This window comes from Colletotrichum spaethianum (genome assembly GCF_022836535.1).
Source record: "Colletotrichum spaethianum MAFF 239500 DNA, contig05, whole genome shotgun sequence".
Taxonomy (NCBI): domain Eukaryota; kingdom Fungi; phylum Ascomycota; class Sordariomycetes; order Glomerellales; family Glomerellaceae; genus Colletotrichum; species Colletotrichum spaethianum.
The window spans coordinates 1,810,882-1,823,051 of NW_026054775.1; the positions used below are offsets into that span (position 1 = coordinate 1,810,882).

At 32.8% G+C, this 12,170-nt stretch overlaps 1 protein-coding gene across 1 annotated transcript; it reads right to left on the reverse strand.

The window, feature by feature from the left end:
• Positions 1–863: 863 nt before the first annotated feature.
• ColSpa_03018 (uncharacterized protein) lies at positions 864–1,534 on the reverse strand (the record flags this gene model as incomplete). The annotated part of the gene is made up of 2 exons (XM_049269230.1): positions 864–877; positions 934–1,534. The coding sequence occupies 2 exons, from the start codon at positions 1,532–1,534 to the stop codon at positions 864–866; spliced, it is 615 nt and encodes a 204-aa protein (XP_049125187.1).
• Between the last annotated feature and the right edge of the window lie 10,636 nt (positions 1,535–12,170).

Sequence of the window (12,170 nt, forward strand, 5' to 3'; positions counted from 1 at the left end):
TGACTCTGCGACAGGTTTACGGTAACTGAAATAGTGACACGATTAGGAAACAGACGGCGGATTCTTCTTGTTCGCTCGAGTCTGGGCCAGAGGATTGAGCATGAAATGAGTGGTGTTTGCTGGGTGTCCAGGCTGAGGCTTTACGAGGGGCTTCTGGGGACACCCCCGATCAGCTGCTGACGTTGGGAGCTCAGCCGATGGCCTGTTGCAGTCGAACTGGGGAACAGGGTGATCACTCGACATCGTAGATGGTAGTCAGCATATCAGCCACGTCCATGTCGGAACAGGGCCCTGGTTTCACCGCCGCCCTTTCCCGCCTTTTGCATTCGGTCGTGCTGCTGCCTAACAATACCTAGTGTCCTGCGTCGTGGGCGCTCCAGATGGAAATCATCGCGAAGACCATGTCGCATGCTGAAACGCGCGCTAGGAAAGAATCAAGTCGGTAACGAGATGCTTGAACCACCATTCCAGCCTGGTAGACAAGCAATATATGGATGTTTATGCAAAAGATTGTCGAGCGATCAGCCACGTGTTCAGGCTGTTTATACTAGCAGGATACATTCACGATCGATGTGAGTGAGGGTGATGGGAGATTTTGGCCAGCCATTTCTTTTTTTTTTTTACTACTAGTACAGCATTCTCATTTCAAACTCCCCGAAAAAGCATCGTCGCTGGTGATATGCACATAATGATAGATAGTAATACACGCATGTGAAAAGGTATTGGAATCCCGCTCAATTCCAACTCCCGTCTCGTTGTCTGTAAACCATGACGTGGATCATGATCTCGTGAGTAACAAAGGAAATTCTGTAAGACAAGATGTGTTTTCGTTTCCGCCTGATGTGTACGACGGTAGTAGATGTTTAGTCGCCGTGGCCTAGAGAAATGTTAGCTTCACAATGTTGTGCCACGGGTGGCTGGGATGAGACGTACGGCCCAGAGCCTTGCCGCGCTTGGAGACCTCGCGGGCATGGTACTGCTTGATCTTGGCCCGCCTCGCCTCCTCTCTGGCCTCCTCTTCGAGCCTACGCACCTCGGCTCGCGCGGCGGCAACGCTCTCCCGGGCGGCGAGCAGGGCGCGGTCGGCCTCCTTCTCGGCGGCCTCGGCGCCCATGACGCGCTCGCGGGCCTGGACGATGCTGGGGTCCATCTCCACGGCTCCGCCGGCGCCGCCAAACTTGTGCAGGATGCCGCGGCGGCCGGATGACGCATCCGTGGAGCGGCGGAACACGCCGCCGCCGCCGGTGCCGTTGTGGTGGCCGTCGGGGGAGGTGTGGTAAGTCGTAGACGACAGGGAAGAGTGGGAGGTTGCGGACGTGCGAGTGGTAGGGGAGGGAGAGGGGTCGCGGCGGGAGCTGAAGAGGCTGTGTTTACGGGGCGTAGGCTCAGCGACGGGCTGGTGGTGGACGGGCTCCGGGGAGGGGTCGCGGCGCGAGCCAAAGAGGCCGTGGCGGCGGGGTTCCGGGGGCGGTGGGGTCGGTTCTCGGACGGGTTCGGGCGAGGGTTCGCGGCGGCCGCCTCCGAAGAATGGCATTTTGATTTTGTGGGGAAGGTGGTTTGGTGACGTGAGAACGAGGGAGGTAGTAAAATGGACTAGGGTTTTCCCTTGGTAAGGCTTGATTTGGAGGCCTTGGTAACGGTGATGGTGGATGGTGATTGCGTGGACTCTGACGAGGTGAAGCCTTGGGATGCTGGATAAGACGGAAGAGAATACTCTCGGCGGGGACGGGTACAGGTTATATCTATCTCGCCCGTCCACATGCACCCGAATCTCATTTCCTCTGCCTGACATTCCCCATTCCCAACCATGACATTATGCCTCGCGTCGCTGTTGTGACCTGTCCAGTGCACCACAAGGAACGGCGCATGGCGGGCGCCCGTGCCGAGACCCTGCCAGCGGTCGTTTGTTGGCAGGCTGGCATGGCCATTGATGCACAATGATGCCAAGGTCGTCACTCCCAAACCTCTGCGCCGTGTCACCCATTCCCGGCCTGGCAACCAAAGAGTCCAAATCCCCCTCGATGGCGACGGTGCTTGGGAATGATTCGGGGATGGTGCTGTGCTAGCCAAACCTGTTTGTTGGCGATCGGCGGACGAAGATCGCCGTCGTCGGTGACGTCAAGGGCAGCCGATGGAAGCGTGGTGGACAGGGGTCGCAAGCGCGGTGAGCTGGCCAATTGGAGGATGTTGATGACGGCAAGCTAGCCTCTTGGGGAAGGACCCCTAGATTCTTTGCGCCGGGTTTACCTCTCGAGCTGGTTCGGGCCCTGCAGGGTCCTGGTTCGGGAATTGTCTTGCCCTTCCACCCTCCGAGACCTTGTCTGGCTTGACGGATGCTCGAGTGACAGGGGAGAATGGGGGTTATGACATCGTGCATTTCTGGAAAACGAGAGATTAGGTAGGCGCCGAACGGAGGCTGTGCTAACATGCAAGGGGTGCTTCGTGATGATGAGAGGGCGGAGGGACCACTCGCGTCTCGATGGCGTTCTGGTGGTCGTGTGCTCGGCGGTTGTGGTGAGCTGGCAGTGGTACTGGCGCCGGGGTCTGAGACGGTTCGACTTCTAACGGCGGATGTGACGATTGGGGGAAGCTAGGGAGGGCCGTTGACGTTGTGGCTTGCCCGCCCAATGCTGTGGTAAAGTCACGGTCATGATCGAAGTCTACGGTGCTCGGTTGGCTAGAGAGATGGATTGTGCACGTCTCTGAAACACGGAAGCTTACACAGCTTCTTGCACAGTTGGGTGCTCATGTTGAGGAACGACGTTGAATGGACGCATTTACTCAGAGACTCCTCTACGTGCTCCTTGACCTGGGTCACATTCGGAGTGGATGGACCAAGACCGTGCAGATGCATCGCGTGAAGCTTAATCAGCCTTGGTTTGTGGGGAAACCAAGGATCAAAGCAAGGCCCGGGTGGGAGTTCCTTGCTTGGGGACTCTTTTGCCCTGAATGTCTTGTTCAAGTCGCCTCTCGACAGCCGGAGTAGACCATGGGCCATTGATTGGTCTGGGTATGGGTTTCAACGATCTTCCTCTGCAGGTGATGTTGCAGCCTCTGGATAGCCAGGCGGTCCTGATTTAGCTGACTGAGGCGGCCGCTCTCCGAGCACACGCGAGCACGCTTCCACTTTCTGTAAAATGGTGCTCGTCGGTTATTGTAAAAATACCGCTTCGGTAGCTGGCAACTGTCACGGCTTATCAAGCCTCATATTTTCTATTCAAGATACTAACAGTACAAGTCCAACATGGTTTTACGGGACAGGGAAAAGTAATCTGGTATCACATATTTTCTTGAATGAGTCAACAAGGCAGCATTCAGCCATTTGTATCTGACCGGACAGGTGTTTTTTACTGGCCTTCTTCTAGCTTGAATCATAAGCCAACACAGAGCCAGAGCGCTCTCAACTCGCTAGAGATAACCGACCGTCTGCGTCGGGGCTAACCTATACGGTATTCGAGTAAACCAATGTATTCAGACCGCAAAGAGAAGAAATGTCAGAACAGAAGATCAGCTCCAGCGATATAGCATCATGGACAGCAAAGCCAACTGTTGGGATATCCCCAACCTCAAGTGGCTGAAGGATGGCAGAGGTCAGGTGACCTTCTTCGTCGGCCAATCAGATATTGAGGATCTGATTGCCCACCCATCAATATCCTCTTGACGGCCACCTTCAGCTTCACCTTTCACTTCTCAATAACAACAACCAGCAATATCACCATCTTTGACGTGATCGTCGCTACCCACTCGTACGAGTATTTCCGCCTGTGAGACCAACACCAACAGAGAATCAACAACCCGACACCCAAGGTGTAGACAGAAGAGACCTTGACGAGCCGAAGAGACCTTCATAATCTGGAGAGATCTGGACGGGCTAATAGCTTCGATTCCTAGATTGTCCATCCTTGACTTTTGCTTTGATTGGCATTCATTTTGGACGATGCCTTCAAACCGCAAACACAAGGTACCTATCAATTTGCCCTGCACGGAAAGTAAATCACAGCCCACATAGCCCAATAACATAGCAAATATGGCCTGTGCTAGGTCTCAATATACCAACGCAGTATAAAGTATTCAATTGCGTAAGGAGACTGCCGACCCATGCTCGACTTCAATGGTAGCCAGTGAAAGCATCAGACAGATTAGTGGAGATGAGTCACCACGGAAACAGAAAGTCTAAAAGATGCGAATGTCTAGAGTTGTCGCTGGGTCGTGCTTGGCATACCAGGAAGGGGTTTGTTGACCCTTCAAGCAAGGCTGTTGAAACCTTGAGGTGTGAGTCACTTTGAAAGAAGATGGCTGCACTCATGGTCCATATTACGAAGCCAACACAGATGCCCTAGAGCCATAGCCACTATGAAGTTTGTTTAAGGGCAGCACCATGAGGCAAGCAGACTTTCCCTGGAATCACAGACAACTCAGAGCTTGGATCCAGGGCTGAGAACCCTACGACAATTAATGTAGCACCAGAGATCCTTATATAAGGACTTCCTTATTCCTAAGAGGGATAGGGAGGTTAGAGATGAACAAAGACCCTTTCTCATATCGACTTTTCATATTGTCGTAGAGTCACCACTTAGGGTAGAAAAGACATAAGGAAAACGGCTTAGATTTCTATATGCAGGATTGCCTTGTCCAAAACAAATAAATACGTATCCTGCGTGGTGGATCTACACAAAGGGACCAGACTAATAGTTAATCCAGGCCTAGCGCAAATCTCACAAGGCTATGCGATACGCATAAGGGCATTATAATATACCCCCCTAAGTAAATTAACAGATTTTAACTATTATATATCTAATAATAGCTATATATAAAAGAATTATTTTAAAAAAATAAATAAAAATATAAATATTTACTTTTAAAGTAATAAATATAAAAGAAATAGTTATATAATACTATATTTAGTTATTAATAATAAAAAAACTACTTTTTTTCTTCTTATTATTTTTAAATAATTTAATTAGATTAATAGCTTTTAATTAACTAATTAATTATTAAGTTAAATACTTATTTTTTTTAATAATATTACTTTTTTTTAATTTAATAAAAAAGCCTTTTTTATTTATTTATTTATAATAATAATAACTATATATTTAAAATACTATTATCTTTTATTATATATATATATATTTATTTATATTATAAGCTTTTTATATAATATTAATATTTAAAAATAAATACCTTTAAAATCTAATAAAAAGACTACTATATATACTTATATTACTATAATATATATAGCTTAACTTAAAAAGTATAATAAAGTATATAAGAGTAATAGGAAAAGTAGTAGCTCCTTTAATCCCCTTAGTAACTAGCTTATAGTCTTTTCTTTTCTTATATATTTATTCTTTATCTAAGTCCTTTATATCTTAAGTAGTATTAATATATAAGAGTAGACTTTTTTTACTAAAGGTTATAGTAGTAAAAAGGTTAATACTAAAAAGGATAGCTTATAGCCTCTTCTTTTAGCTAACCTCTTTATAGGTACTATAAGTAAAAATAAAGATAATTTAAAGTTACTTCTTTTTTTTAGTGCCTAAGCTTACTTTAATATAGTCCTAAAGGCCTTTTATAATTAATAGTTAGCTAATACATTATACTCTCTTTATTTAACTTAAACTTCTTACTAATTCTATTAAACAGAGATAGCTACTCTTAGGTTTATGTTAAGGGAAGAGGTAAAGAAGAAGAAGAAGAATAAGGAGAAGAAGGAGGTATACGCTAGGACCTTAGAGCCTGTCCTTTAAAGAGACTTTAAGTATCTATAGTACATTTAGAGTATACTATATAATAACTCTTTAGGTTAGTATATACTAGTAAGTAGTAGCTAGACCCTTAAGTATTAACATTATATACTTAATAAGACCTTTTATATTATAATTATTAAAGGTTCTAAGTTTTACTATTTAGCCTAAGAGTTCTTAGTTATAAAGTATAATAATATAGCTCTAAGTATATATTTTTATATATAATATTTATTTATTTAGTTTTAATTATTTTTATAAATCTTTAGTTAAGTAATTAGTATATTATAAAGCTATATTATATTTAAGTAAACCCTTTTTTAAGGAAATATTTAATATAATATATAGAAGTATAGTAAAATAGTACTAATACTACTTAATAAAAATATACTAATTAATTTAGCTTTATCTAGTAGTCTTACCTTTAGTATAGCTATTATTATTATAAATAAGGGTTAAGTAAACGTTATTTAGGCTATAATTAATAGCCTTATTAGTTAGTTAATACTTGTATTAACTATACTTATATATTAGCTTTTTATAAACTAGTATATAGTACTTTTAAAAGGTTAGTAGTACTAAAAAAACTTTTTTTTTAGGCTTTTACTAAGAGTAAAGGCTTATAAGCTATAAATAGTAATTTTAAATAGCTTATAAGTATTCTTCTTTTACTAATACCTTTTTTTTAGTATATATAATCTTTATTTATATATTTTATAAGTTAAAAAATACTTTAAAGTACTTAAATTTTGTTTTAATAAAGTTCTTAGTAAGACTATTTATTAGTATATTGTTTATTAGTATATATATAATATTAAATAAATATTTATTATATTCTTATTAAAGCTATATATTTTAAATATTAATATACTATAAGTAAATTAAAATTTAGTTACTTTTATTTATAAAAAAATAAATAATTTAATTATTGTTATAATTAATTTTCTATATATTACTAAGCTTAAGTTATATGTCTTAAAAAAAACGCTTAAAAGTAATAGTTTTTTTTATAATATACTTAAGGCTAAAAAGCTTAGTTTTAGTTATTAATATTATAATAGTATTTTATTAAGTAGCTTTTTATTAAATTAGACCTTTAAAAAGTAAAATAATATATCTTTAGAATAATCTTTATATTTTATTATTATTTATAAATAAAGTATTACTTATAATTAGTAGTACCTATATATCTCTTAAGATATTAAAGTATATTACTAAATACTAAGTATAATATAAGTATTTAATAACTTAGTTTATTACTTATTAGTAAATATATAAGAGGTTTATTAGGAATTATAAAAGCAAAGTATATATAAATATAATATTAAGTTAAATTATTATTATAGTATAAAGGATTAATCTAACTTTCTCTTAGAAACGCTTTATATTAACTAGGGTTACTTAAAGGTTATTTTTTTTAAGTGTAACTATTAGTAATAAGGTAATTAATACTTTTAAGTTAATAAGGTTAAATCTTTTAGTAATTTACTTAATATATTAGTTATAGGTTAAATAGATCTTTTGCTTTAGCTAGTTACATAAGATCTATATACCTAGATACTATTTAGTTAAGCCTTAGTCTTTTACTTTATATATTATTTAGATTCTTTCTATAATTTTCTTTATATTTTTTATATAAGACTTATAATAAAGTATAAAGATATTATTAATATAAAAAAAAAAGTATTTTCTTATTCAAGGTTTAAAAGAGATATAAGTCTTTACTTATAGCCTTTATTCTAAGATAATATAAGGTACTTAAAAGTCTTTTATACTAAAAGAGAAGTATGTTTCTAAGACTATAGAGTATATACTATAATTTAATAATTTTATTTAATATCTTAAAGCCGTCTAAGAGGAAGTATATAATAAGTAGTTTATTTAGTTTTCTTTTAGTATTTAGAAACATATTAATTATATTAAATTAGTATATTTTAAGGTTAAATTTAATTATAATAGCTATTATAATATAAAAAGTTTATATTATAAGTATTACTATATATATTTATTTAAAAGAATACTTTTCTTATATATTACCTTTTATATAAATTCATACTTTATAATAGTTAAAAAGACTATTCTAGTTTATTTTACATAAAAAGATTTACTTTAAGAAAATTAGTTTCTAAGTAACTTTACTTTAGTTTATTACCTTTTAAGTACTTATCTACTTAAGCTTTTAAATCTTAGTTATTATTATTTATAAAAAAAAGTCTTAATATAGCTAAAGAAGGTTTAAAAGCTTTTTTTAGTTCTTTAATAAAAGTAATAGCTCTTTTATTTTTTTTTATTATATAGTTTTAGTATTTTTTAAGTATATTTTATTTAAATAATTAATATATAAATATAACTATAGATTATTTAGTGTCTAGTAGCCTTTTTATTTAATACTTTCTATCTTTTTAGTAAAAAAGTATTAAAAAATATATTTTAGCTTTATTTTAAATATAAGAATATAAAAAAGTAGTTAATATTCTTTGTTTTATTAGATTAGCTTATTACTACTAGTTTTAGTAATAGGCCTTATTAATATTAGCTTTACTAAGTTAAGGTATTATAGTTTAAGCTATTTTAATTACTAGTACTTAATCCTTACCTTTAGTTAGTATAGCTTATAGATACTAATCCTAAATATATTATTAGTTTTTTTTTTATCTTACTCTTCTTATTTAAAAATAAATTAGTATAAATAATAATCTTATTTTTAATTACTTTAGTTAAATAATTAACTTTTTTAAATTCTAATATATTTTTATTTACTATAGCTTAGTCCTTAATAGTTATTATTATTCTAATCTCTTAATCTAAGATATTTCCTGGTTTAAGTAAAGGTTTAAGGGTTAATAGTTACTTTCTTTACTAAATACAATTTATTTTATAGTTACTTTATTTTTTTTTATCTAAAAACACTATTCTTAGTATAAAAGTAAATAATAAAAGCTATTATAAAAGGTATTCTTTTTACAGAATTAAAGTAATATTAGCCTCCTTTATAATACCTAGAACATAGAATTCTAGGTTATAAGTTATACTTAAGTATTATATATTATTTATAATTACTTATACTTTCTTAGCTAAGATTACTATTTTTATATTATTTTTCTTATAAAATTAGCTCTTATTAAATATTATATTCTATATAATTATAACTTATTAAAATAAAAAAATCTATATTTAGTATAAGTTATAAGTATTTTAAATATAGCCTACTAAGTATCTAATTGTTATAGTTAAATATTTAACAGTAGTGTTTTCTGCTAATAGGTAGCTAAGGTTAATACTTAGTAACAGTAAGGTAAGTTTTATTAGTAATCTTACTAGTCTATTAGTGTCTAGTGATCAGTTAAGTACATCTAGGTATAGATAGCTATATAGCTTCATAACAGAAGAATAATCTAAGAGTCACTTATAAGAGAGTAAGTTATAAAGTTAATTACTAAAGAGCTATAGAAGGTTTTTATCTTCTTAAAATAAGTATTTTTATATCTTAGTCTTCTTTTTTAGATTATTCTTACTACTTATAATCCTAGGTAAAAGATTAGTTTTACTAGTTAATAATTTTTACTAAAAGATTATATTAGATTACTAGTAATCTAACTAATCTGTTATATAACCTTCCCTAGTTCTTCTATTCTAAGCCTAGTTTATACTATTAGCCTATATACTTGAATGTCTAGCTGCCCTATTAGTTGCTCTAAGGGTTCACTTCAAGCTACACTAGTCACTAACCGGATTTAGGTTATAACACTAGGTCTTTCCTTTAAAGGTCTTATCCTTAAGACTATTATAAGTATATTACTTTTTCTAGGTTAAGGAGTATTAATTATACTTCCTTTAATAATACTAACACTATATCTAGTTATATAAGTAAACAAAAAACAGATTCTAAAATTTCTTAAAAAACCTGTAAACGTTATTTCCTTGTTGAAGTAGTTAAGTGCTACAAAGTTAATATAATACCTTACACTTATTATTTTAAGTCTAATAAGGTCTATAAAATAGCTAAAGAGTTATTACGTTGTAGCAAGTACATTTATACCAGTCGCACCTAGTATAATAGGAATAATATCACAACTACTTATAAGTTCCTTAGTTTATTATACATAAGGTTAACGCTAATTCCATAGTAAACTATTATTTAATAAAACAACAGAAAATTAAAGAGGATAAGCAAAAAGCTAAAAAGAAGATAAAAATTCTTTAAACTTAATTAGCTACTGCTTTAAGTTATTTTTCTTATCTATAAAAACAAAAGCGTTTCTTAAAAGATTATGGTTCTAAATTAATTCAATAAGGTATATAGTCTCTAAATAAGTTAAAGGCAAAGGATCAGGAGGTAGCTGAGATAAAGGCTAAGGTTAAACGTGACCTTGTCTCCTAGGGTACAGGCAACATCCTGGACTAGAGCTCACTAAGAGTTGGTCTAGAGTTTACTAATTTAAGGCCTCTAAGTCCTTCTTGTAGTATTACTAGATTATCCCTTAGTAATGTTAAAGGTTCTTAACTAGTTCTTATGAATTATCTTTATGTCTATATCCTTTTTATTTAATAAAATATTATATTTCTCTATTTTCTTTTTACTTATTAATAATTTATTTAACTTTAAACTCTAGTTTATTTATTTCTATAATAATACAGTTATTAGTATTTAATCCTTATAATACTAGTTTAAGTAAAACAATATAAAAGACTAGGTAGATCTTTATTATATCTAGTAAGTTAAGTTTAAAGTTAATATCTGAGATTTTTTAAATAATTTTAAAAAGTCTAAGTTTTTTATAGTTTAATTTATTACTTAGTTATTTTATTTTAATATTATATTATAAAAGATATATATTATCTTCTTCTTTAAAGGTTAGTCCCTTAACTTTTAATATATTAGTATATTTCTTTATTTATACTTTAATAAATTTAAGATCTTTAATAGTATTTTTTTAGATTTCTTATAATTTGTTATAATCTACTATAGCCTTTAGTGCTTATAGTCCTTATCAAGGTTCTTTATATACTATAGGCTTAAATTTATAATTTAGGTAAAATAAGAAGTTTAGTATATTTTCTTTTATAATACTATTATAAGTAAATTAAGTTATTGGTAGTAGTAGTACTTAATTGTTTTAGTTATAATTAATATAATATTATAGATATTGTTTTAGTATTTGGTTAATTTGTTTGGTTTGTTTATTAGTTTGTGGGTAAAAAGTAGTTGATAGCTTGTGATTAGCTCTTAGTTGTAAAATCAGGGATTTCTAAAATTTAGACGTCAATAGTTTATCTTTATTAGATATAATTTCCTTAGGTAATTTATAGTTACTAATAATATATTTTAAAAACGTGTACACTAAGTCTTTTACTATACTTAACTCTAAGTATAAGATAAAGTATATGTATTTCGTAAGTTAGTTAATAATAACTAATATACTATTATAGTAGGTTTTTATAAGTAGTTTTTTTAACTTAAGAAGTTTAATAATAAAGTCTAAAGAGATTAAGTACTAGGCTTCTAGTAGTATTAGTAGTAGTTATAATTATCTATATAGTTTATATAGATTATTTTTGCTTTTTTTATATATATTATAATCCTTAATTACTAAAGCTACTTTTATTTAAGTAACTTATATATTATAATGTTATTAAATTTGTTTAAATGTCTTAGTAACTTCTTAGTGTTTATAGGCCTTAGTACTATAAATCTCTATAATCTATTTAGGTGTTATCCTGCTAGTTGTACTAGTATTAATATAGGTACTAATTATAATGAGTTTTTGTGCTAGGATAAGGTTATTGTTCTTATTCTTTTTAAAGATAACTTAGGTTTTTTTTAGTACTAAGGTTTTATAGTCTAGTCTTTAGCTTAAGGTATTAGCTCTTCTATTCTTAAATCCTTTAATATAAATAATTCTAAAGTTAAATTCTAACAAGAATTCAGACTATTTAATCTATTGTTTATTAAGGACTTTAGAGGTAGTGAAATAAGTAAAGTTCTTATAGTTAGTATAGACCTTAACTTTATATCTAGTTTTAAATAACTAAGGTTTCTATTCTTAGAAAGCTTTAATAATTACTATAAGTTCCTTATTATAGATTTAGTAATTAAGCTTAGCTTTATTAAGCTTTTAAGAGAAGAAAGCATAAAAGTATAGCTTTCTTTCTTTGTTATATTAGCTAAGTTGTTTACTAATAGTATAGTCTAAAGCATTAGTTTTTAGTTTAAAAGGTTTTTTTAGGTCTAAGATTATTAGAACTAGTTTAAAATAAACTTATTACTTAACTTCTTTAAAGGCTTTTTTTTATTCTTTGGTTTATTTAAAGAATATATTTTTTCTAATAAGCTTAATAAGGGGGTTAATTTTACTAGAATATCTTTTAAAGAATTATTAATAAAAGTTAATAAATCTTAAAAAGGATTATATATTTTTAATATTC